The 22,280-nt window shown below is 45.8% G+C and overlaps 1 protein-coding gene across 9 annotated transcripts in view; it reads right to left on the minus strand.

Annotated features, from left to right (window-relative positions):
- Positions 1 to 1,510: 1,510 nt before the first annotated feature.
- Positions 1,511 to 22,280, minus strand: part of Synj2 (synaptojanin 2) — a 92,636-nt gene continuing 71,866 nt past the window's right edge. For 5 of the 9 annotated variants that reach the window (XM_076926691.1, XM_076926690.1, XM_076926693.1 and 2 more), the window contains 12 exons: positions 20,622 to 20,780; positions 18,033 to 18,189; positions 16,967 to 17,084; positions 15,140 to 15,358; positions 14,969 to 15,047; positions 14,290 to 14,458; positions 12,981 to 13,148; positions 11,753 to 11,887; positions 9,073 to 9,185; positions 7,784 to 7,892; positions 6,083 to 6,231; positions 1,511 to 4,253 (listed from right to left, as the gene is read on the minus strand). In XM_076926691.1, the coding sequence (XP_076782806.1) occupies positions 3,525 to 4,253; positions 6,083 to 6,231; positions 7,784 to 7,892; positions 9,073 to 9,185; positions 11,753 to 11,887; positions 12,981 to 13,148; positions 14,290 to 14,458; positions 14,969 to 15,047; positions 15,140 to 15,358; positions 16,967 to 17,084; positions 18,033 to 18,189; positions 20,622 to 20,780 (2,304 nt within the window). In that variant the 3' untranslated portion in view covers positions 1,511 to 3,524. Of the gene's footprint in view, positions 4,254 to 5,121; positions 5,271 to 6,082; positions 6,232 to 7,783; positions 7,893 to 9,072; positions 9,186 to 11,752; positions 11,888 to 12,980; positions 13,149 to 14,289; positions 14,459 to 14,968; positions 15,048 to 15,139; positions 15,359 to 16,966; positions 17,085 to 18,032; positions 18,190 to 20,621; positions 20,781 to 22,280 lie in introns of all 9 variants that reach the window. The other 4 variants (XM_076926695.1, XM_076926694.1, XM_076926697.1 and 1 more) reach the window with 3 other exon arrangements.

Here is a 22,280-nt window from a genome sequence, read left to right on the forward strand (position 1 = left end):
CACAGGTGAGAGGACAACATTCGGGAGTTAGTTCTTCCTCCCACCATGTGAGTCGTGGGGATCAAACTCAGGTCTTCAGGCTTGACAGCAAGCACCTCCAGCTGCTCTGTCTGGGCCCGCAAGCCATACATTCTGAACTTTATTCTCTTGCTTTTCAACCGAGTCCCAGTTGTTGAGAGAGAAAGAGAACCAAAAGATGACACAGTAGAACTAGCTGTTGCATTTTATGTAGAGGAAGGCTGGCCAAAGAAAACGAGCCCAAAGCCTCTCTTCAGATCTGAAAAGAAGCTCAATTTTAAAAAGATGAAAACATCTAATAATGCATCCAACATCGGAACAAATTACAGTCGAGATACACTACAGGCTTTGTTGGTCACTAGTCTCTGGGTATAATTTTCAGTTTTCCTTTCCAGTGATGTGAGCATTCGAAAGCCAGTGCTTTAACACATGACTTCCGGTACACAAATCGGGGAGACTTTTTAAGTATCTCAAACTTTAGCAACTTTAAACCTTTGCAGAAACTTCTCGGCAGTTCCTAACTTCAGTTACCTTTATAGTTTTTTGGTTTTTTTGTTTTGTTTTGTTTTGTTTTTACCTTCTAAGAAATCAGAGAGTCTGTACTAGGGTCAGTGAGACTGAACTTGTCAAGCATTACCCCTGAAATACTGTGTTTAACTGGACCATGTTTCAAAGCAATGGCAACGTGCAGTCACAGTAACTAAGGCAGACCAAAAGCCAAAACAGACTCAATGCAAAATGGAGTCTTTTGGGTGTTGGTTGCTAACTGCTGAAGTCATTCAACCAACTGCTACTGGCTTAAAACACCCTCCAGTTAAAAACTAGTTTAAAAATAAGGCTATTTATTCCAACTGTTGTCCTGTTCCCCACCCCCACTCAGCACCCCCACAGTATCTTGAGACTGGGTCTCACTATGTAGCTCTGGCTGTCCTAGAACAATGTAAGCCAGGCTGGTCTTGAACTCAACAGAGAACCCCCTCCGTTTGACTCCCGAGTACTAGATTAAAGGTATCTGCTACCATCTGGCTTGTTCAATTCTTAACTCTGAACTTCTTTTGACTCATGGTCCTGTGTATAGTTTCTGGGTGTGGTACTTGGATTTCAGATTCTCAGGGGCAGCTGCTCCTCTGATGAACTCTGGCCTTAGTGGGACTCCTGGCTTGATTACTATGTAGAACAAAGAAACTATAAGGTGGAGTTCTTCTCACGCTGCAAGCAGTCTTGAAGAGCTGACCTCTCTGCTGCCTCTCTGACATTTATCTGCTGTCAAATTCACCTCTGTGGCAGGCAAAGAAGGTACACACAGGAAGAGGGCATCTAAGTTTAAAAGATCTTTCTGTCCCTAACTGCATTTTCGGGAAGGAATATCAAAGCCAGTTCTTTCACATCTCCAGACAGCCCACCTCGCTTTCTCCTCGGATGCGTGCTGTATGGTTTTATTTGAAGAACACAAGGTGGACCACATGATCTTAAGAACCACAGGAAGCCTTGCTCATCTACACACCATCTTTAATTTTTATTTATTTTATTTATTGGTAGGCTGTCGTTTGTTCATTTTATTTACTTGCCTGCATGTATGTCTGTGCACCTTGTGTATACAGGGCTCTCAGAGGCCAGAAGAAAACATTGGGTCTCATGAGATTGGAGTTACAGATGATTGTGAGCTACTATCTGGACCAAACCTGGGTCCTCTGGAAGAGCAGCCAGTGCTCTTAACTGCTGAGTCATCTCTCCAGCCCCCACACCAAATTTTATAACTGCCAAATATGCATATTATTTTGCTTTTCTCTGTGGGTCAGCGGCTTCTTTTTCTCTGATCAATTTTCAGATGAATGTAGATACATGGGGTTTTGTTCTTAAGTGCCAGATTTAAATAGTTTGCAAAATATCTTGAATGTGACAGTAAAATAATTTCTGAAATCCAACAGTCTGGCGGCATGTCCCAGGCAAACTGGCCACATCTATCCCAGCCGTTAGCATTCAAGGGCCCTGCCTCCCCCAGCCGTTAGCATTCTCTGCAGGATTTGCCATAAGTAGCAACACAGGACATTGCATATGGGCCTGTGATGTGAAAGACTCCTAAATATGAAGTCGGCGTAACAAGATTTACTGATGAATTTCTTCCCTTCTAAAAACAGATTCTTGCTCTGTTGCCCAGGCTGGTCTTGACCTCATGACCTTCCTAACTCAGTCTTCTTCAACTAATAAGCTTTTTATACACAAAAATGTGATATATGCTTCAAATAGATTCTAGACATCACAATGCTTTTAAATATAAAATAGCATCAAGGTGTTGTCAATCCTTGAAGAGATGAGAAGTATTAAAAATGTGCGAATACAGGAAGCAACAAACAGGCCAAAGAGACATCAGAGAACAAGCCCAGACTTGCCGCCTTGGAGATAAGACCTCACGAGGAGCTATGCACACTCCTTCCTGAAGCCGTCATATACTACATAAATGAAAATCGGCCATGGCGGGCCGGTATGAGTTTTCACATTTTGTGTCTTTATGGGACATGGACAATAGGAGGGAAGTTACATCCAGAGAGTGAATGTAAATTAGTTTAAGCAGCACACCATGGCTCCAGACCTTGGCTGTTGTACAGGGCATGCAGGAGTCAGCTGGTCCATATCTGAGTGGAGGGTAAACTCATGGTGTACATGTCACAACCAAGACAGTACTGCCACCAGCTCTCATAGGACTTAAACATAATTAAAGCTAATTACACAGGGGGAGTCACCTGAGTATCTATGGGAGCTCAATTCCAGGACCCCCTGAGGTACCCAAATCCTTGGATGTTCAAGTCCTCAACGGCACAGTATTTGGACAGTTCCTACACATTCTTGTACATGTTCAGTTGTCTCCAAATGACTTACACCTGCTATTGCTGTAGCATTTAGAGAATAACAGAAAACACACATGCCCAGTAGAGATGAGCAGCAGAACCTGCAGCTATGAAGGGCAATTCCGTAAAAAGGGCTCACAGGAATGTACGGTCCAGGCATGCCATTGACCTATTCGCTGATTTTTTTTTTTTTCTTAATGTGGTTTCAAGTGGGTCACAACAGCTCTTAATGGTCCCAGCTGCTTTTAAAATGTCATCTTTTATGAACTTATCCTAAATCTGTAAAAACAAACAAAACCAACAAGCAAATGGCACACACACAGAAATTGAACCATTTGAAATTTCGTGGGTGAGAGCGTCTTGGGAATCTAGATAGCTTTCCTTTAAAATCCATATCCTGAATCTAACAGCACATTTCCCAGTCCCCTGAGAGCAAGCTTAAAATGCACAGATCTGGAACGGAACGTTTGGGTGGCTGGATAACTGTACTGAATGACAGTCAGTTTCCATATACTACACAGTGACAGAGAAGCAAAGGGTTTCAGTGCGCCTTTAAATTGAAATCCCTTTTGACCAGGTCAGGCAATGCTCACATGAGGAAGGTGAACATTTGAAATGAGAGTATCTTCAGAGCCAACAGGTCATGTCCTTGTCTGTGGGTCAAACGCCTAACGTTGGCCTCTTGTCTTTGTTACTGGCTGCCATCCAGTGACTTAAGTCTTTTCCACCATGGTCTGGTGGAAGCCCCCTCTCAGCCACTGATGCGATGACCTGTGCTGGCTCTGTGTGTGTCCTCTCAGGGTTCCTGGACCCCAAGTCTAAAGGCTCAGAGCTCTTGGACAGCCAGCTGTTATTCAACAGCTTAGGATGGTGGAGAAGGCTCCAAAAGGGATCTGGATAATCTCCATGAAAAGAGGCTGCCTCAGGCTCCGTCACTCTGGGGCCATCAGTCTCGGGGCTCATGGCAGATGAAGTGCCAAGTGCCACTTGAGGACAGAGCGGGTGAGAGTCAGGCTTCAGTGGGGATGGAGAACTGCTGGAACGTGTGAGGCCCTGGAGGAGCTGGCTGTTGTTCTGCAGGACCTGCAGGTGGAAGGCTGCTGGTGCAGACTTCTTCCTCCTCGGAGGCACCTTGGGAGCCAGAGACGGGGCCTCCGGGGCCTCTGGAGACGGTAACTCCACAGCGCTGGTCACCAGAGGCGCTTCATCTGGTTCTGGCTTGCCATTGCTCGGCCTCTCAACACCTTTCCCAGGCTGAAATGTTCTTGGTTTTGGAATAGGTGGGATGGGAGGGACTGTTATTGGAGGAAGGGTCTCAAGGTTCATTTCCTGGGAAGCCATTGTAAAGTGGACAGGCTGCTGCTCAAACTGTTCTTCTGGTAACATGGGCTGAGGAAAGGCAAGGTACAGTGTAAGTGAGAAGCCCGCACGTTAGAAGTGGGCACCCAGACAACACTCAGTAGGGAATCGAGACAGATGAGGCTGAGGCACTCAGTCTGAGATTAGAGACCGTGTGGGAGCCAGGACTGAGCAGCAAAGAGGAAGCACAGGAGAAGCCCATGATCCAGTACGGCAATGAGCGACTGGGAAGTTTTAAAACCAGAGCCACCATGGGTGATTCAGGATGAACTCATCATGGTTGCCTGACAAAACGGGGCTATGCTCGTTCCTCACTCAGGGAGAACTTTTCTGCAACATTCATTATGAAGATCCAGCCCCAGCAGGTAATTTGGCATGCACTGTACCATACTGGGAAGGGAACATGTTGTATCTGGAAGGACTCTACTTTCTCCTTGAATCTTCCACATTTCAATACAGAAGGAGGGAGAGACACATACAGGGACTCCACTTCTTTAGTTCTGCTTTTAAACTACAGGTAAGGCTTTGGTACAGATGGGCCTGGTAGGTAAGCACAGGGCACTGGACCAGGTCTGTCCAGTGTTTCCTTTGGTTCTTAAGAGAGAAGACAAACAGAAAATATGACCCTTCTCCACCGACCTTGAACCAAAATCCCTGTGCAGCCACCAAAGACAGAACTCAGCTCTGTTCCTGAAAAGGCAGAACCCATGCACAGGCAACAAAGAGGGGAAAGTCCACTTTGCAACAAAGCATGAAAAGTGGACAGGCAGCAATGCAGGACAGAAGCACAACCCAGAAGACGGAAAGCAGACTCAATAAATGGGCACATGCCAGAGCCACTCATGCTGGGCAGGCTAGAAAAGCAATAGTCACACTAGGGTGCCCAGACAGGGATTACCAAGTGGCCCGCTCCCAGAACTGAGATCACACGGAAGATCCGGAAGCATCTATGGGTGTTAGTCTCTGGGCAGCTACTGTCCTTACAAACTCATGTCTTTGCAGAAGTAAGCAAGGCTGAGAAGCTTGTGAGCTAGAACAGAAAACAATCTGCAAGAAAAGTGATGGAAAGGAGCTGTCGGGCTTGTAGGAATTTTGTGTGTGTGTGTGTGTGTGTGTGTGTGTGTGTGTGTGTGTGTGTGCATGTGCACGCACACCTCTCTATGTGGAAGTATGTGCACCTGTACAGGGAGACCTGAAGGAGCTTTGCTGTTTTCAGTTATCACTCACTTTATTCCTTTGAGACAGGAGTCTCTCACTGAGTCTCAGAGCTGGGCTGGCAGCCATGTAGCCAAACAATCCTAGTGTCACTGCCTTCTGCATTTCTGGGGTTTCAGGTGCATGTGTGGCTATATCGTGTTTTTTATGTAAGCAGTGGGATCCGAAACTCAGGTCCTCATGCTTACATAGCAAGTGCTTTTACCCACTGAGCCATCTCCCCAGGCCCTGGTTAGTGCTTTGCTAAAGCATGTGAGTTTGTGCATGTGAAACCACATGCACATACCACACACAAACAGTGGCACCGGGTTAATTGGCGGAAAGCATCCATAGCGGTTCCCTGTGGTGACTGGGAACATTCAGGAAGCAGTCTCTCTTAAGCTGTTCATGAATGTCACAGTGAGAATCTGCAAAGGACAGCAAGCTCCTTGCTCTGCTCAGCTTAGGCCAAGCTGCAGCAGGAAGACAAGGGGAAAGCAGTTGCTGAAACACTGGAATCATTTCCCTCCAGACGTGGCTGAGTCTGGAAGACAGGTGTGGGTTGAAAAAGCAAATCCAACTTCTTTTCTGTCCTTGACATAATTTCATGTAACAAGACCTTGAGCAACCTTGGAATGGGTGGCTCACACGGCTTGGCTTCTTACCTTTCCTGTCCTCCTCAAAGTTGGCTTCTTCATAGCGGGAACCCTTGGAGCAGGCCGGCGGGGCAGCACTGGGGGCCCCAGGGAGGCCTCTGGCTTAGAAGACCCTTGGTTTCTCAGGGGCATGGCACCTGGGGCTGACTCCGGGATACCTGAAACATGAAATTACTTGGCTCAAGCACAAGCACATGGGATTCACCACACAGCCTCACATTCAGGGAGTCTCCATTTCAATGCCTTATCAATCCAGTGTGTCTCCATAGAGTCACAAAGAAGTCCTTAAGGACAGTCAGGACTAGACATCTAGGTCTGGCCCCGGTTGCACATGCTCACCTCCTTCACAGGGGTGGGGGCCTGATATCATATGGAAAGTGTCGGATGTTTCCCATTGAAGAGGAACCACATAGCAACAGTCTCAACAGGATCGAGAACAAGACAGCCTTATGTAGGGCGACTTCAAACTTCAAACCTCCACTAACATGCATCTCTAGGGTGGTCTGCCCTTGAATAAATTCCATCAAAATATAATTTGCCTACCTTAAATTTAACCATTTTAATGCCTTTTTAACACATTCACCAGGCAGCATAAACATCACTCCTACCCAAGTTTAGACATTTTTGTTGTCAAGAAGAAACTCATTCCTTCTCAGAGCTTTCTGTCCCTATGGATCGCCCCACCACAGATGCCAGGAAACATGCGGCATTACATTACATCTGATTCTGTGTCTCCCTTCTTAAACTCAGTGTGACAATTTCAAGGTTTACCCCCACTTCACTATGTACGGCTTCATCCCCATGGTTGACTAATACACTGTTGTAGGGATATGCTTTATTTTTATTCATTTCTCAGCAAAAAACCAAAACCACCTGTGCTGTACAATCCCTCAGCAATGTTGCTCTGATTTCTAAACATGCCCTCTGCCCTCCTTCGGTGTGTGGAGAATTCCAAGTCCTGTCAATACCCTAGGTAATACGAGTGGGCAATCACACTATCCCTCATGTCTTTCTGGAGGGCAGATGCTCTCCTTTCTAGACGAGATTCTAGACACAGCCCCAAAACAAAGTAGCAGATTTTAGCCGCACTGACGTGAAAGAATAAGAGAAACTCAAAGTAGGGAAACAAGGGTCAGGTGAGACAACAGCAGAGCGTGTATGTACATGTTACATATATGTACATGTAACACGTATATGGAGGGGCACAGAAGTGCCGAGTTGCACTTGTTGAGGTCAGAGGACAACTTGTGGCCATCAGTTCCCCTTCTGCCATGTGACCCCCCAGGACTGAAACTCAGGCCATCAGGTTCATTGGTCTGATATTAACTCAAAGTCTTGTTCATCTCTAAAATGCCGCTTAGTCATCGTGGGATTATTTTCTATATACTTCGTAAATTTTAAGTCTGTAATTTTAAGTAAAAAAAAAAAAAAATACTAAAGGCCACTTCCATTTACCGTTGCACAGAAGAAGAAGGAGGAGAAGGAGGAGAAGGAGGAGAAGGAGGAGGAGAAGAAGAATAAGAAGAAGGAGGAGGAAGAAGAGGAGGAGGGGAGGAGGAGGAAGAGGAAGAGGAAGAGGAGGAGGAGAAAAAAGAAAAACAGGAAATAAAGGGCAGATCCAGTTCTTTCCTAGGCCATTATCAGTGAGGGGTGAAGGGCTAAAAAGGGACTCCCTTGGGGCTGGGAGATGGCTCCCAGGAGACCACCTACCTCCTCCAGCTTCCAGGAGACACCGGATAGCTGCTTCTGCCTCCTGAGCATTGGTGGTTTTGATCTGTTTGACGTTGTAAGGTTTACTTATTCCAGTTCTAGCCTTGGGCTTGAGGAGAGAATCGGGAAGAGACACAGATGAACGCAGGTAGGAAATGAGTCTCTGAGCAGATATTCGCAGTATGAGCATCACCTTCTTGTCTGTACCGGTGTGAGGTGCTCTATGTGAGGATATGAACTGTGCGAACCCCATCGGCTGAGGGACACCTACTACATCTAAACCACATCTCTTGGTGACCTTCTCTACCCACCAGGACCAGGAAGGCATTAATGGTCAGAAATGAAGACCTTCAGCTCCCAAAGAGCATGGTGCCAGGACTTTGCAATGTGGACACACCATCTTTTGCTTTTATCTCCACAGCCAGGTAGAGCTGGAAAGCACAACGGCCATGGTCCGTTGGCGTGGGAAGCACCTCCTAGGTACAGGTTTCCCAACAGAATTTTCTACCTCTTTACTCAGCTCCTGGGTCATCTGAGACCCACTTTTATTACTACTGTATATTTTGAAATCTAATCAGCTCCTTAGCCTGCCCAGACTGTACACACCTTGGCAGCCTGTGTTGCTCCACTTCCTCAATCACTAACCCTCATCTGCATGCCCAGCAGCAGCTCGGGACTCCTCCTCCGATGAGTCAGCCCCTTGACTCCTCCCTTGCAGTTTTTCAGAATTGTGCTGCACTAGAATTCATGCCCAGTGGGTCTCTAATCTTACTCAAAAATGGCCAACCAACCTTATCTGAATTTCTCCTTTTCCCCTCACCACCCAATGCTCTAGGCAAAGGCGAGAACTACAAGGGAGTGGACAAGGAGTCTGGAAGTGGGTGGTTTGCTCTACAGAGGCAAAGCGGGTTGCTCATTCCAAGTGCCTTAACCATCTTGTAAATAAGTTGCTACCGAGTGTTAGGGATTTGAGGGATAAGGCGGAGGGCAGGGAGAGGGTTAAGGAGACAGAGTTATATATTCTTTTTTTTTTTTTTTTCTGGTTTTTCGAGACAGGGTTTCTCTGTGTAGCCCTGGCTGTCCTGGAACTCGCTCTGTAGACCAGGCTGGCCTCGAACTCAGCAATCCGCCTGCCTCTGCCTCCCAAGTGCTAGGATTAAAGGCGTGTGCCACCACTGCCCGGCTCAGAGTTATATATTCTTGTTAAGGAAATAATCCACAGGGTCTTGGGGTGGAGCACTACTCCTGCAGGTCTGAAATGCTGTCCACTTCCCCAACAGAGAACACACCGGTTGCTGAGGTGCTCCTGGAAGAAGTTTTGCGGTCTGCAAGATGGAATATTGCCCCTGGGTGCCAGAGGAGATGGATACATCTGAGGCGGACTTCTTCACCATCAAACCAGCTGTGAAAAATGATGAGACAGTGTCAGATGCAGTGACTTGGGAACATGCTAGCAAGCTACAAGAAGTTGGGGGTGGGGGAGGCAGCCGAAAAGGCAGACACACCCATGGTCAGGTATACAGACTCACAAGCCACACAGAGTGCTCCCAGGCAGGCCCCATAAGACTTTCCAAAGTTTCTCTTTGGGGTTATGACTGTGGGTTAGCAGCTCACACAGCACAGATGAGGCCTGGGTTCCATCCCCAGCACCATAAAAAACAAAGCAGTTTTCCTGTTGAGACTCAGATAGTTTGGCCTATTGGCAGATTACCTAGGGAATCAGGATTGGAATGCAAATTTACGTCTAACATGAAGGGGTATTATTAATCTTATATAAAAACCAATTGATTTTTTTAGGTGGTTTAAAACATTATCTGGACCAATTATTTTAAATGTTAAAAATGTGGGGTTTTTTTCTATGTGTACAAAACACGTGTGTTTGTATGTGAATGCACGCACATGTAAAAACAGAGGACACCTTTGGGTCCTTGTCTTCCAACTTGCCGAGGCAGGGCCTCCCGCTATTTGTACTACACACTCCAGGGTAGCTGGTTCTCTAAGTTCTTGGGGCTCCCCCAACCCCTATCTCCTCCTTGCATCATTCAGTAAGAAGACAGATTACCAGTACTCCCAAACACACTGGCTTTACGTGGACTGTGGCGATCTGGCGTGCAGCACAAAGCCACCACAGGGAAGGGCATCTGGTTTCTATGGTGGTGCTTTTACCCACTGAGATATCTTCCAGCCCTAGAATATTTACTTTTTTTTTTTTTTTTTTTTTTTTTGGTTTTTTCGAGACAGGGTTTCTCTGTGAAGCCCGGGCTGTCCTGGAACTCGCTCTGTAGACCAGGGAATATTCACTTTTAATGTCTGAGAGAATATAAAAGTCCTAGAGTCCCTCAGTCAGGAAATAAATTACTTTTTGGCTTATTAATGAGTTATGTCTTAGACTATTTAATGACACCATCAATGAAATAAAAACAAATGACCAAGTAAAAGGATTAACAGTTTGTTACAATTTTCTTTTTGGCGGAATTAAGGATTAAAACTCGTGTTTCATGCAGGCTAGGCTAGTACACAGGCTCAACCCTTACTTGTTTTCTTTTGAAATAGGGTAAAGATACACATGTATATAACTGGAAAAACAATGGAAGTGTTTCTGATTAAAACTGTTACCTGTAGGTAGCCAAGTACATTTTAAATTTTGATTCTTTTCTATAACTATTTTCGTAAACCTCTAAAGCAATGTGACATAAATTTTATTTATACAATTTTTTTTAGATTTTATTTATCTTATGTATGTGAGTAAACTGTTGTCTTCAGACACACCAGAAGAGGGCACTGGATCCCATTACAGATGGTTGTGAGCCACCATGTGGTTGCTGGGAATTGAACTCAGGGCCTTTGGAAGAGCAGTCAGTGCTCTTAACCTCTGAACCATCTCTCCAGCCCATGTTTATACAGTTTTTAAAAAATAAATCTTTATTATTTTCTTAGAGTTATTTACTTATTATGTATATAGTGCCCTGCCTGCATATTGCCTGCACGGCAGAAGAGGGCACCAGATCTCATTATACGGGTTACAAGCTACCATGTGGTTGCTGGGAATTGAACTCAGAATCTCTGGAAAAACGGCCAGAGCTCTTAACCTCTGACCCATCTCTCCAGCCCTATTTATATAATTTTTAAACTTATTTTTGAGACATAGTCTTACTATGTAGCCTATACTGGTCCCTAAACTCTACCCTTTTGCTTCAGTTTCCCACCACAAATAACTTATAAACTTGATATTTTTAGTTATCTTTTTTATTTTCTGAGTGTAAGCTCACCAAAGCAACGATGGCTTGACATTGACAACTGCTGCATGTTAGCTCTGGGCGAACCCAATTTTGAAAGGAATGGCTAGGAAAAGTCTATGTTTGACAGACAACATTTTAGGGTGGGGTGGGGGAAGTAGACAGTAATGGTATTAAAAAAAAAAAAATCAAACAAATAAAAAAAGCAAGCCACGTGGTTATTCTGAGATTAAGGCAAGTTTGATCACAGAAGCATTATCAGAGGAGCTGGAAGGAAACCACCCAGGAGAGCCTGGGTAGATCCAGAAACACAGGGGCTGGAGGTAGATCATGGCCCAGGCTAGGGGGGTGTGTGTTGGGTCTCTGGGTGGATCGGATTCCTAAAGAGTAGGTCTGGCTATCTGTCAAAGAAAGAAGCACCTGACTGAAAAGCTAAAAAAATTTTCCCCAAAAGGTTACAACCATTTCCACAGTAAAGGTTTCAAATTTAAGGCATCCAGAGTGCAAGCCAAGTTCCTGGATGAACAGCTTTGAAAGGTTTTGTTTCCCCATGCCTTTAGAAACCAATGGCCTCCAAAACAGAGCGTGTCTTACATTTAGACAACAAGGAGCCCTGGGTGGAGAAAGCATCGGAAGGGACTCAGCAGCAGTTCAGAGCTGTGTTTTCAGTAGCAGGAGGTGTGCGGTTATTCCCAGCAGGCATTGTGGCAAGCTCAGAGTAAGCAAATCTTACTTGGAGGGGGGGGTCTCTGTGGTGGGTGAGGTGGCCGAGGCCTATTGGGGACGGACAGGGACCTGCTCGGAGAACGGTGGCGAAAATTCCCAGCAACTTCCAGCTCCTGCTTTAACGTCACCAGGTCAGCGTCGTCTGGAGGACAGGTAGCTGTGAGAGAGATGGTCTCTTCCAAACGCAAGGGTCAGAAACGTGTCTGTGCACAGGGCATACCATGGTAGGCAGAAGTGCTATGGGACACCCAGGGGGCCTCGATATAAAGTGATTTTGAGAGCCCCTCTGTTGGGAGTATGAGCATACCCAATGCCTGCCTGGGACACTCAACAAACGGTGGGCCTGGTTTGTCAGACTTGAGAAACTCTGACATGTTTGTTTAATGATCAGCTACACATCCACACAGGCAGAAAACAGGGTGAAACTAGAGCTCCTCAGATCCACCCGCCACAGGGAAGAGAACTTAATCCCTCCTCCTAAAGCGTGGCTGCTTATTTGGAGATGGAGAAGAGCCCTCCCTTCTTTGCTAGCCTGGCACCCAGTAGCAAACGCTTAGACTAGAGGCTTCAGCTGGCCACTTCCTGAGTGCCTGACACCGTGGCCAGTACATGTCTCTGAGGAGACCAAGAAGGGCCAAAGCTGTAGGAAAGAAGACCATAGAACTGTGAAGGTCACCTATGTGGCCTGGTGTCATTCACCAAACCCGTCTGTGTACGCAATTGCTACACATACCTTTCCAAAAATCCAAATCTCTATGGCAGACTCAGCAACTCAAAATGCTAAAACCAACCAGTGGTTCTAGTGTGGCAAGCTATTGATGAGTTTGGGGACCACTGTTTAATCAAAGGAAGACGTGGGTAGGTGAGTCTTTATACCTCTCTTGCCAAAGAAACAGCTTAATTTCCTGTCAGGCATGCTGTCTTCCCAACCCTAGCCCAAAGGTCCTGCACTGTTGGTTAGAGCTTCTCTCCAGTTAGGGACATAGGGACTGACAACAGAAAGCAGCTTTGGAATTTTGAAAGCACCAGAGTCAATCGAATATTCTACCATTTAGTTCAGGATATGGGATTCATTCGCACAACCGTTTTGTTCTCTTTCATTCTAAGACGTGATGACGCACTGCATAATATGACATTACATGAACGGAACAATAAACACAACCGGGCACACATCTTGAATGTGTGTGTCTTTAGGGATTTCCAACCCTGCCCCAGAAGATCGGGGGAGGAGCTACCTTTGTACGTAGGATGCTGCTTCTTTTTAGCTGGTGCAGGAGATTTGCTGGAGGGTGTCGAGGAGCTCATAGTATCAGAAGAGTCATCTCCACCGAGCTCACTGTCTGAGACTACAGGCTGGCCGAACTCATCCACTAAATAGTCTTCATCATCTTCGAGAACATCCCCTTCGAGGAAGAACAAGTCACATGAGGATGAGAGAGAGCAGGCTACGGTGGCCCAGCCTTTAACCAGAGCGGCGGTCTTGCGGGCTGTCAATCTGATTGGGCTGTCAATCTGATCGGCTTAAGGGTTACTTATGAGATGCTATCTGTAGGGGTATGCCCAGGGGAGATTAACTATGGAAGGAAGAGCTCTGGCTGAAATGGAGCAACATCCCTTGGCCTGAAGGCCCAGCTGGAACAAAAGGACACTGGCATTTTCTCTCTGCTTCTGGTGCACTAGGAAGTGGGTAGTCACTGTCACACGCTCCCATGCCACGATGCTCTTGCTTTGCCACAGTCCCAGAGTCAATGGGGCCAAAGGTTATATTTGTCCTAAGTATATCTATGCTATAATCCTAGTTAGATTTATTGACTCAAGCTAGAGTCATTTGGGAAGAGGGACTCTCAACCAAGAAAGTGCTTCCAGAAGACTGCCTGTAGACAAGTCTGTGGGGGCATTTTCTTGATTGATGATGGATGTGAGAGGGCCCATCCTAGGGGCCCATGGTCCTAGACGTCATAAGGAAGCAGGTTGAGCAGCCAGTGAACAGCCCTCCTCCATGGCCTCTGCTTCAGTTCCTGCTTCCAGTTTCCTGCCTTGAGTTTCCTGCTCCAGCTTCCTTTGATGATGGACCGTGATGTGGAACTATAAGCTGAAATAAACTGTTTTTTTCCCCAAGTTGCTTTTGGTCATGGATTTTAATCATAGTAATAGAAACACTAACTAAAGCATAGTTATGGACCTATGTACTGTGAGCTACAGTGAAGACTTCCTGCCTTATAAAATGTCCAAGTTGGGAATTTGAACACAGTTGAAGCCAATGTAACTAGCCCAAGCATTCTATGAGAACCTGCTGGCAGCCACGGGAGCCAGGTCCCCAGGCCAGTTCTCCTCCTCAGTACATACCTATTGTCAACAGCCTCAAGGCCAATGTTGGTGTGTGAGAGATGTCCCTTACAGCACCCTGTGTCATCCCCATATATGAACATTGGAACACATGAATGTGACCTACAGCTATCACACAGATGCACTTTCACACCTTGCAAAGGAACCTTTGTGAGGTGAGGTTTGGGGCAAGGCCTGTCCATAGGCAGGGTCACTGACCTTCTGACTCATAGTCCAGACTCGTGAAGTCAAAGTTCTCCTCCAACAAGCAGGAGTTGGCGGTGGGAGACACAGGGGCCATGCTGTCCCGTTTCCGAATGAGCTCCTCTCTCAAGTCTTCTAGCCAATCTTTGGTCTTCGGTCGAATCTTCACGGCCCTGCCTTTCACCTGAGGAGAGCCAGTGAGTGAGGACAAAGAAAGGCACCATGGTTCCCTTCAGCCACAAAGGGCAGAGCTCTCTCCAGCCTGAGGAACTTTTCTAAGGAACCCCAACATCCAGGCCCTAGGTGAACACACACACACACACACACACACACACACACACACACACGAACACATGCACAATTGGATGGAGGTAGGATTAACACCTCCAGCTTTTCATCTTGTACAAACTTAAAACAGGATCTTGGAACTAAGTGTCAACAGCGTATCCCACAACAGTCTCAGGAGAAAGGTGGACAGTCCTCTTTATCTAGGTGGGAGCAAAGAACGAAGTGGGAACTTTACACTTTCAGCTTCTGAAAGTGAGACAAGCCCAGCTCCAAGACACAAGACTCAGATGGAGAATCCCAGCTGCTATGCACCATGGTACCATGGCAGGGCACTGTAAATGCCATGGTACCATGTAAATACAGGATGGGTCAGCCCCATTCCACAGTGTGACTAAACGCCACTTACCTTCATACCATCCACACCCAGCACACTGAGAGCCGAGTGGCTGTCTGCAAATGTCACCAGCATCTGCCCTTGGTTGATCCTGTATTATGGGAAATTAGCCAGTCAATACTAGAAACCTAATATAGCAGCTCCCTTGGATCCCACAGACACCCCAGAAGGGTGGGGGGTTACCTGACCAGAATAATCGTCCCATAATTCCCCAAAGTCTGCATAAGTTCTGTGCGCAGGTCTTCTGGAAATTCATTTTTCTCTTCTAGGGTTGGAGACTGGAGGTTTACAACAACAGTGGCGTCCAGAGGGCCTTGGACGGAGGACACTTCCTGGAAGACTCTCTCCCGGGCTCCTACATCCACCTCTTGAACCTCCACCTCCACAATGGCCAGCACAGGTCTGCATCAGACACAAGGAGGAATCGGCGGAGAACTGTTGGCTTAGGCGGGTCTCACATCCTCCGACCTGCCTCTGTCCCCCAGAGCTCTTTAGTCCATGAACCCACAGGCTGCCCGCCCTGCGCATACTCGGCTAGAGTACAAGCTTGTCGTGTGGCCACATGGCAATCAATCCATGTTAAGGATCTCAAAATATCATCTCTTTTTCTTTATAGAGTTCATCTCTAGGATTTGAGTCTAAGACAACACAGAAATTAGGATAAAGGTTCTTCTGTACAAGGCTGGTTCCCCTCAACTCTGCTTGGAGGGTAGCTAAAGTTCTGAGTCACTGGCTGACCCAGGTATCACTCTACCCTCCCTCCCTGCCTCCCCCCTTCCACTTCCTTACAATAACACACACACAGCTCTAGTAGAAAGAGAATCATATCTCCCTCACTTGTCTTATGCTGCACTAGTACCATTTCCTGGAAGCCATTACCAAGCCAACAAATCCCCTCAGAGGCTGCCATCGGACTGTTCTCTCCCTGCCACCTGCTGACTCTTTCCATTGTCAGCACTTTGTGGCCAAGGCTAACTGACATCTCAGAGTATCTAACAGCCTGAAGCCATGACAGAAAAATTACACAGTTTGTCACCACGCAAATTTTAGATGAAAACTGTCATCCACAGGTGAGTGGGTCAGTCCCATGGCTCAGTTTAGACTGGGCAATGACTGCAAATGAGTGACCCTTATCTGTAGGTGGCACGGGACTGCAGCTGAAAAACTACCAAGAGAGTAAGCCATGCAGTAGGGTGGCTGAGGACATTTCAGAGCTAGCACATTGTGCAGGCTGCATCATTGATGTTTTCATGAATAACATCACTTATGATATAGAACCACCAATGACAAAATGCTAACAACTATTACATCACAATGGTGGGTATACAGACCCCACCCATTTGGGGGAGCCGACAGAAGGTGGATATCATCCTTGCAGCCATCTTGAGCCATACACCCTGACAAGAGACTTGTTCTCAACAGCCTACAACAGCTGAGCACACTTTGATAACATCTTGTTTTATATACCCAGGATTTTCCCTTGGGTGTGTGTGACTTAAAGGCGTGACTTGAGAAGTCAGACTTATAAAAGGCGAGAGGCAGACAGAAGAAGTGGGACTGGAAACTTGGAACTTGGAGGCACTAGGGACTAGGAACTCGAGACTTGGGACTTGGACTAGGAACAAGAAACTTGGAAAGAGAGAAGAGAGACTCAAGAATAAACAGGACTGAATCACACTCTGTCTGGTCTCTATTCTTCACGTCCACCCTCACTCTCTCTCTTGCTGAACCCTGACCCACCGACTGGAGCAGCAGTACGAGCCAGGACAGTATAGCCCCCAAAGCTTAGGGCAGTGCGGGCTCTAACAATTTTGGCTCCCAAGCTTTTGGCAGTGAGGGTTCCAACATTTGGCAGAGCGGTCCCTGACAACCCATATCTGTCTGTCTGTATCTGTCTGTGTCTGTCTATCTGTCTGTCTGTCTGTCTCTTTCTCTCCAATCCTTATGGGGGCAGCATATAAGTATCCTGTGGGGAGGTGGAGCCAATGCTTTCCCCAGTGAGGATCTTACCTGTGATCAGATGCCTGCAGCTCCGCACGACCATAGTACTTGAGAGTGCCTGGAGACCAGGTATGTCTGATTTTGGTATCACTGTCTAGATCACTGTCTAGAAGGTTGAGTTCGCCAGCTGCTCCCCAGGTTCCATTCAAGAGGCCGACAGCCAAGAGGAGACACAAAATGTGCATGAATTTGATTATGATTGCTTGCAGCAAAGATGTCTGTCCCTAACTACCTTGGCTCAGGCTCACTTGTTTCTTCCCTTGAGCTTAAAGTTAGGCTTCCTGCTGCTTTGGGGCTGGGGTTAAAAAGGTTTTTCATGACCAGATTACCAAGAACAGTAACAATCATGGCACACTCCCAACCCCTACCCAGGTGCCAAACAATGGACCAGGGTGCAGCAGTCAATTGCCTCCGAGACCTGCAGATTTTGCACAGTGAGAGGCTCTGAGGTTCAACAGCCCTGCCTCCCAGTACCCTGGAGGCCATGCAGACGCTCCCAGACTAATAGGAAAGAAAATATCTCTCTTCCACCTGTCGCTCTAGTTTCCTGGCTTTGACATCTCTGCAGACCTCTTCCCTCTTTAATATGGAAAGGCTATTTATGTCCTAGAGGATAGGTGCTCCAACTTCAGTGAGCCTCCCTTCCTTTCTATTCATCAGTGTCCTCAAAACAGACTTCACAACTCTCTAACCTAAAAAAAAAAAAAAAAAAAAAACCACATGCCTCCTGGTCCATTAGGAATTGAAGCTTTAAGAGGTACAGATTTGGACAGAAAAATGGGCTTGGTAAAGTATCTGAGAGGTATGAGAAAGGTGAGAGATAGCCCAGGGCTTCACTCCTCTTTCCTCCTAGGATGAAGGTCAGAGGGTGGGTAGGAGCAGCCATGGTGAAGAGGTAGAACCAGGAGAGAGGTGGTTCAAAAATTATGATACCTACAATGATTTGTTATTATTTGGCTGACTGAGAAAACTGTGGTTTATACAGCCAGGTCGCTGGGATGAGTGGTCCTTTCTATCCCTCTATGGTATTTCCCATTTGTCCTGACTCTGTTTCGGCAACAGACAGAGTACTCACCTGTCTTATCGCATGGATGTTTCTTCCTCCACCACAGCACCCTGTCTGTCCAGGCTGGGGTACGGCACTTGTCACTTGTGTCATAGGCAGCCGATCCAACGTCATACTTGTAGGTGGGTCCGAAGTTAATGGCTCCTTCATGAAAGTCTTTAAAAATCTATTCGGAGAAAAGAAATCACAAGGTCATCTTCAGAAAAAAAAAGGGTGCATTCCAAAGTGTTCTAAAAGTAGAAGACTTTATATTCATAAATATGTCTAATATTGGACATATGTACCTTTTAACAGCTGGACACACACACATGCAGCATCATAGCGCCTTGTCTTCCCTCCTGTATCTCTGCCTTTTGCCATCCCCTTGGAGACAGAGAAGGGACCACAGGACAGGGATCACTCTGGGTTCATCTGAGCATGCCCCTGCCTGTGTGCCATGCATTGGGGCTGGAGCAAAAGCTTTCTCACTTGATGCGGTAGAGAGGGCAGCAAGAATTTGTCAGAGGAAATGAAAAGATTTGTAGCGTGACAGTGGTCATCTATGTACTTCCCACTTAGGAGAGCAAACTTAAAATGGTGGCCAAGTCTTTCATTTAAGCGGCGACATTCTCAGGGGCAGATGGCATGCTCACCAACTTCCTGCTAGGGGAAGCGGGACTCTAAGAGAAGCAATGGACCTAGCTGCAGAAGATGAGCTGTGGATCTCTGGAAGCTGGCTGCTCTGATCCGAAAGAACTGAAGGCAAGCCTGCAGCTGAACCTGTGCTATATAGGCTGAGTCCCTAGGAACCTGTACATGGGCCCTGTGTGTGCTCTGTGATGGTCAATGTTTTGAAGCAAGCTGTGGCCTGGTATGCTGACTATAGACTATATGACTTTGGATACACAATTCAACTTTACTCTCCAGTCTACCAATGAGTATAATTTACAGGGCACTATGAAGGAGTCTATGAACCAGTCAGTGTGTATATGATGCTGTTAGCGTCCTCACCAATGAGAATGGGAAAGCAAAAAATAGCATGAGAGGACTCTAAAGCATCGTTCAGTAGTCTCTTATACCAGAATCAAAGCACTTTCTAAAAGGACTATACATACATAGATAGATGAGTGTATTTAGTATGTGTAGACCATGTTTGCCAGTACGCAACACCTCCAACGCACACAGTCCATCTGACATTGTCAAAAGGGCACACTTGAAGACGACCAAGACTCGGGCTGAGCGCAGACCCTCTCTGGGGAGCCCTAGAAGAGCTGACTCATCTAAAAACATAATACATGGTGCACTAGATCTAAAAGCATAGGATACTGGTAGTACAGTCAGCTCCTCCCCCTGTGACGAATGCGGAGGGGTGGCTTTTTTTTTCAGAGACCCCATGTGTGGCCGCCCAGAGCACCATTAATTCCAGCACTCTGTGCAGCTGTGTTGTCCTGTTTCTCTCACTTTACAAAATCCTATGTATCCTAAACTCAGCAATAGGCCTGACATTCATGCCTGCTAACACAAAGTCTTGGGTCTCTACGGAAAAACACTGAAACAGATGGCTATAAGCTATTGTAAGCAGGCAGCTTTTGTGGAAATCTACCAGCCTGAGTAGTCATAGGCCTTGTAAATGGGCAGCCTTGGTGGATAGTACCAAAATAGACAAGGACAAGTGAATCACAGGCAGAGTCACAGTGACCTGTCCCCTGAGCCTTCACCCAGCTGATACCCTGTTCTGAAAGATATCTGTACTCCCCCTGAACACCTATGCTCCTGTGTCATCCCCTTCCCCACATCCTGCATTTTCGTGTTTATGGTCCCTGTGTTAAAGGGTGGAAATTGTGATTTGATGATGGAAAAAAAAGAAAGAAAGAAAAAGGAAAAAGGAAATGGCGCACGGTGTCCTCCTGGCTCTGCCGACTTAGTTCCTGACAATCCATTTTCTTGTTCTCAGAAATACTTTGAATTATAAAACGTTATTGTGGTTTTTGTTAGTATGCTGGGTAAAATAATTCTTATTGATTTCATTTTAAACTTCAAAGTTTGTAATGAGTTAAAATGTCCTTCAACATAATCATAGGTCATGTTTATTTTCGTATTGTGGGATGCCAGTTAACCCGTTGAACGTTTTGGAGAACTGGATTCCTTTTTGGGAGTTTTATATATGAGCACTGTATTTGCATGATTTTCCCCTTTCTCTCCTTCCTCCCACTCTCCCCAACCCCCCATGCTTTTTAAATACATCTTATTATTTAATTATTGTTCATATATGTATGCATGTATAAGTGTATATGTATATACAAATACTGATAAATAAAGTGTAAAAAAAAAAGAAAAAAAATCCTATGTATCTTCTACACTGTCAGAATCAGTGTTGATAGCATCCTAATCAACCATGTTAGCCTCTCACGGTTTCAACACAGCCATCCCTGCAGTTAGTAGACAGCTGTCCACCTGGAACAGTTACCGAAGGTATCTTTTTTTTTTTTTTTTTTTTTTTTTTTTTCTTTTTTCCAGAGCTGAGGACCGAACCCAGGACCTTGTGCTTGCTAGGCAAGGGCTCTACCACTGAGCTAAATCCCCAACCCCAACCGAAGGTATCTTAAAGGTACAACTTACTTTCCCACTTGATTTCTGTAGCTGTAACTGATCAAATTCCATAAGTTTCTTCCAGTCTTGGCGTTTAACAAAATAGAAGACTTCTTCGTATGTAAGATCGATGCGGTAGTTGAAATCGCCACACCAAAACACGTAATCGTGTGAAAATATGTTTCTCCCCTAAGATGTAAAGAACACGCCAGTGTAAGAAAGGTGGAGAAGGGGAGAGGAACAAACCTTTGGACATTTCTCCTAAAATGCCAAGTTTTCCACTACAGTGTCTCATTTTTACCTAGCCTTATAAACCTTTAAAGAAATCCTTACATAATTTGCTTCTTAATTTTATTTAATTATGTTTTGAAATAGGGCCCCATGTAGCCCAGGACTATACCCACTTGTATGAAGTGCAGGATAAACATGAACCCCGTGTTTTTATTTTATATAGCAGTGGTCCAGACAAACCCCCAAACCAAATGGAAAGCACCATGCCAATAGTCACTCGGCCACTGCACTCTACTTGTTATGTCTACTCTGCCACTGCACTTGGCTTGTTATGTCTACTCTGCCACTGCACTCTTATTACTTCTGAATCTTGAGAGTTTTTTTTCCCCCAAATTAGGGAAACTGTATGCAGCACTGTAAACTTCTCCATCACTTTCCTCCCTGGAGCCAATCATCTCCACCCCAAGCGAATCCTTCAAGAGTTCCTTCTCAGCACAAGGACAGTAGCCATGACATACAGATTGTCCATAGTGTGGGGCTCTGCTCCGAGCGAGCTCTAACCTTACAGGAATCCATGCAGCAGACACTTAGGTAACACCTCCCCCCACCCCTGTGTATGTTTTATGGAACTCCCTAAAGTCTGTAAGGCTAGTGCATAATAATGCCAACCAAGTGCATTGAACACGACCAGTTGTGGTGACTTGAAAAAGAATGGCCCGCTCTGTAGCCTATATACTTGAAATGTTAAGGTTGTGGCACTATTTAAAAGGAGTAGAAGTTGCTGCCTTGTTGGGGGTGTGGCCTTGGAGTGGGTGTGGCCTTGGAGTGGGTGTGGCCTTGTTAGGGGAGGTGTGGCCTTGCTGAAGGAGGTGTGTCACTAGGGGTAGGCTTTGAGCTTTCAAAAGTCCCAGCCAGATCTAGTGTCTGTCTCTCCCTGCTACCTGTGGATCTGGATACAGATCTCAGATATTTTTCCAGTCCTGTGTCTGCCTTGTGCAGTCATGCTCCTTGCCATGATGACATGGACTAACCCCTCCGAAACTATAAGCAAGCCCCAATTAAATGCTTTCTTTTTAAGAGTTGCTATGCTCGTGATGTCTCTTCATAATAACAGAACACTTACTTAGGCACCAAGGCAAGTGATTTTTTAAATTAATTAAATGTAGTCAATGTAATTTTAATCATAATGTAATCCACACAACCAGCACTGAGAATTAATTTATAGGTTCACTCAATTTTTCTTTCTACAGAAGAAAAAGGACCATATAGTAATTTTTTTCAATTATTGGAATGTATCCTGAGAATACTGTTTCAAAGTTCCCATTTTCAACTAAGAGTGGACAATATAAAAATAGACTGTTCCTCAACTTATTTGTTTTTCAACTCAAGAAATAAAAATAAAAGTGAAGATTCAGATACTTATAATAGAAACCAGATGAACTTTTGCTGTGCAGTCAA

This window comes from Arvicanthis niloticus, chromosome 28 (assembly GCF_011762505.2).
Source record: "Arvicanthis niloticus isolate mArvNil1 chromosome 28, mArvNil1.pat.X, whole genome shotgun sequence".
Lineage (NCBI taxonomy): Eukaryota > Metazoa > Chordata > Mammalia > Rodentia > Muridae > Arvicanthis > Arvicanthis niloticus.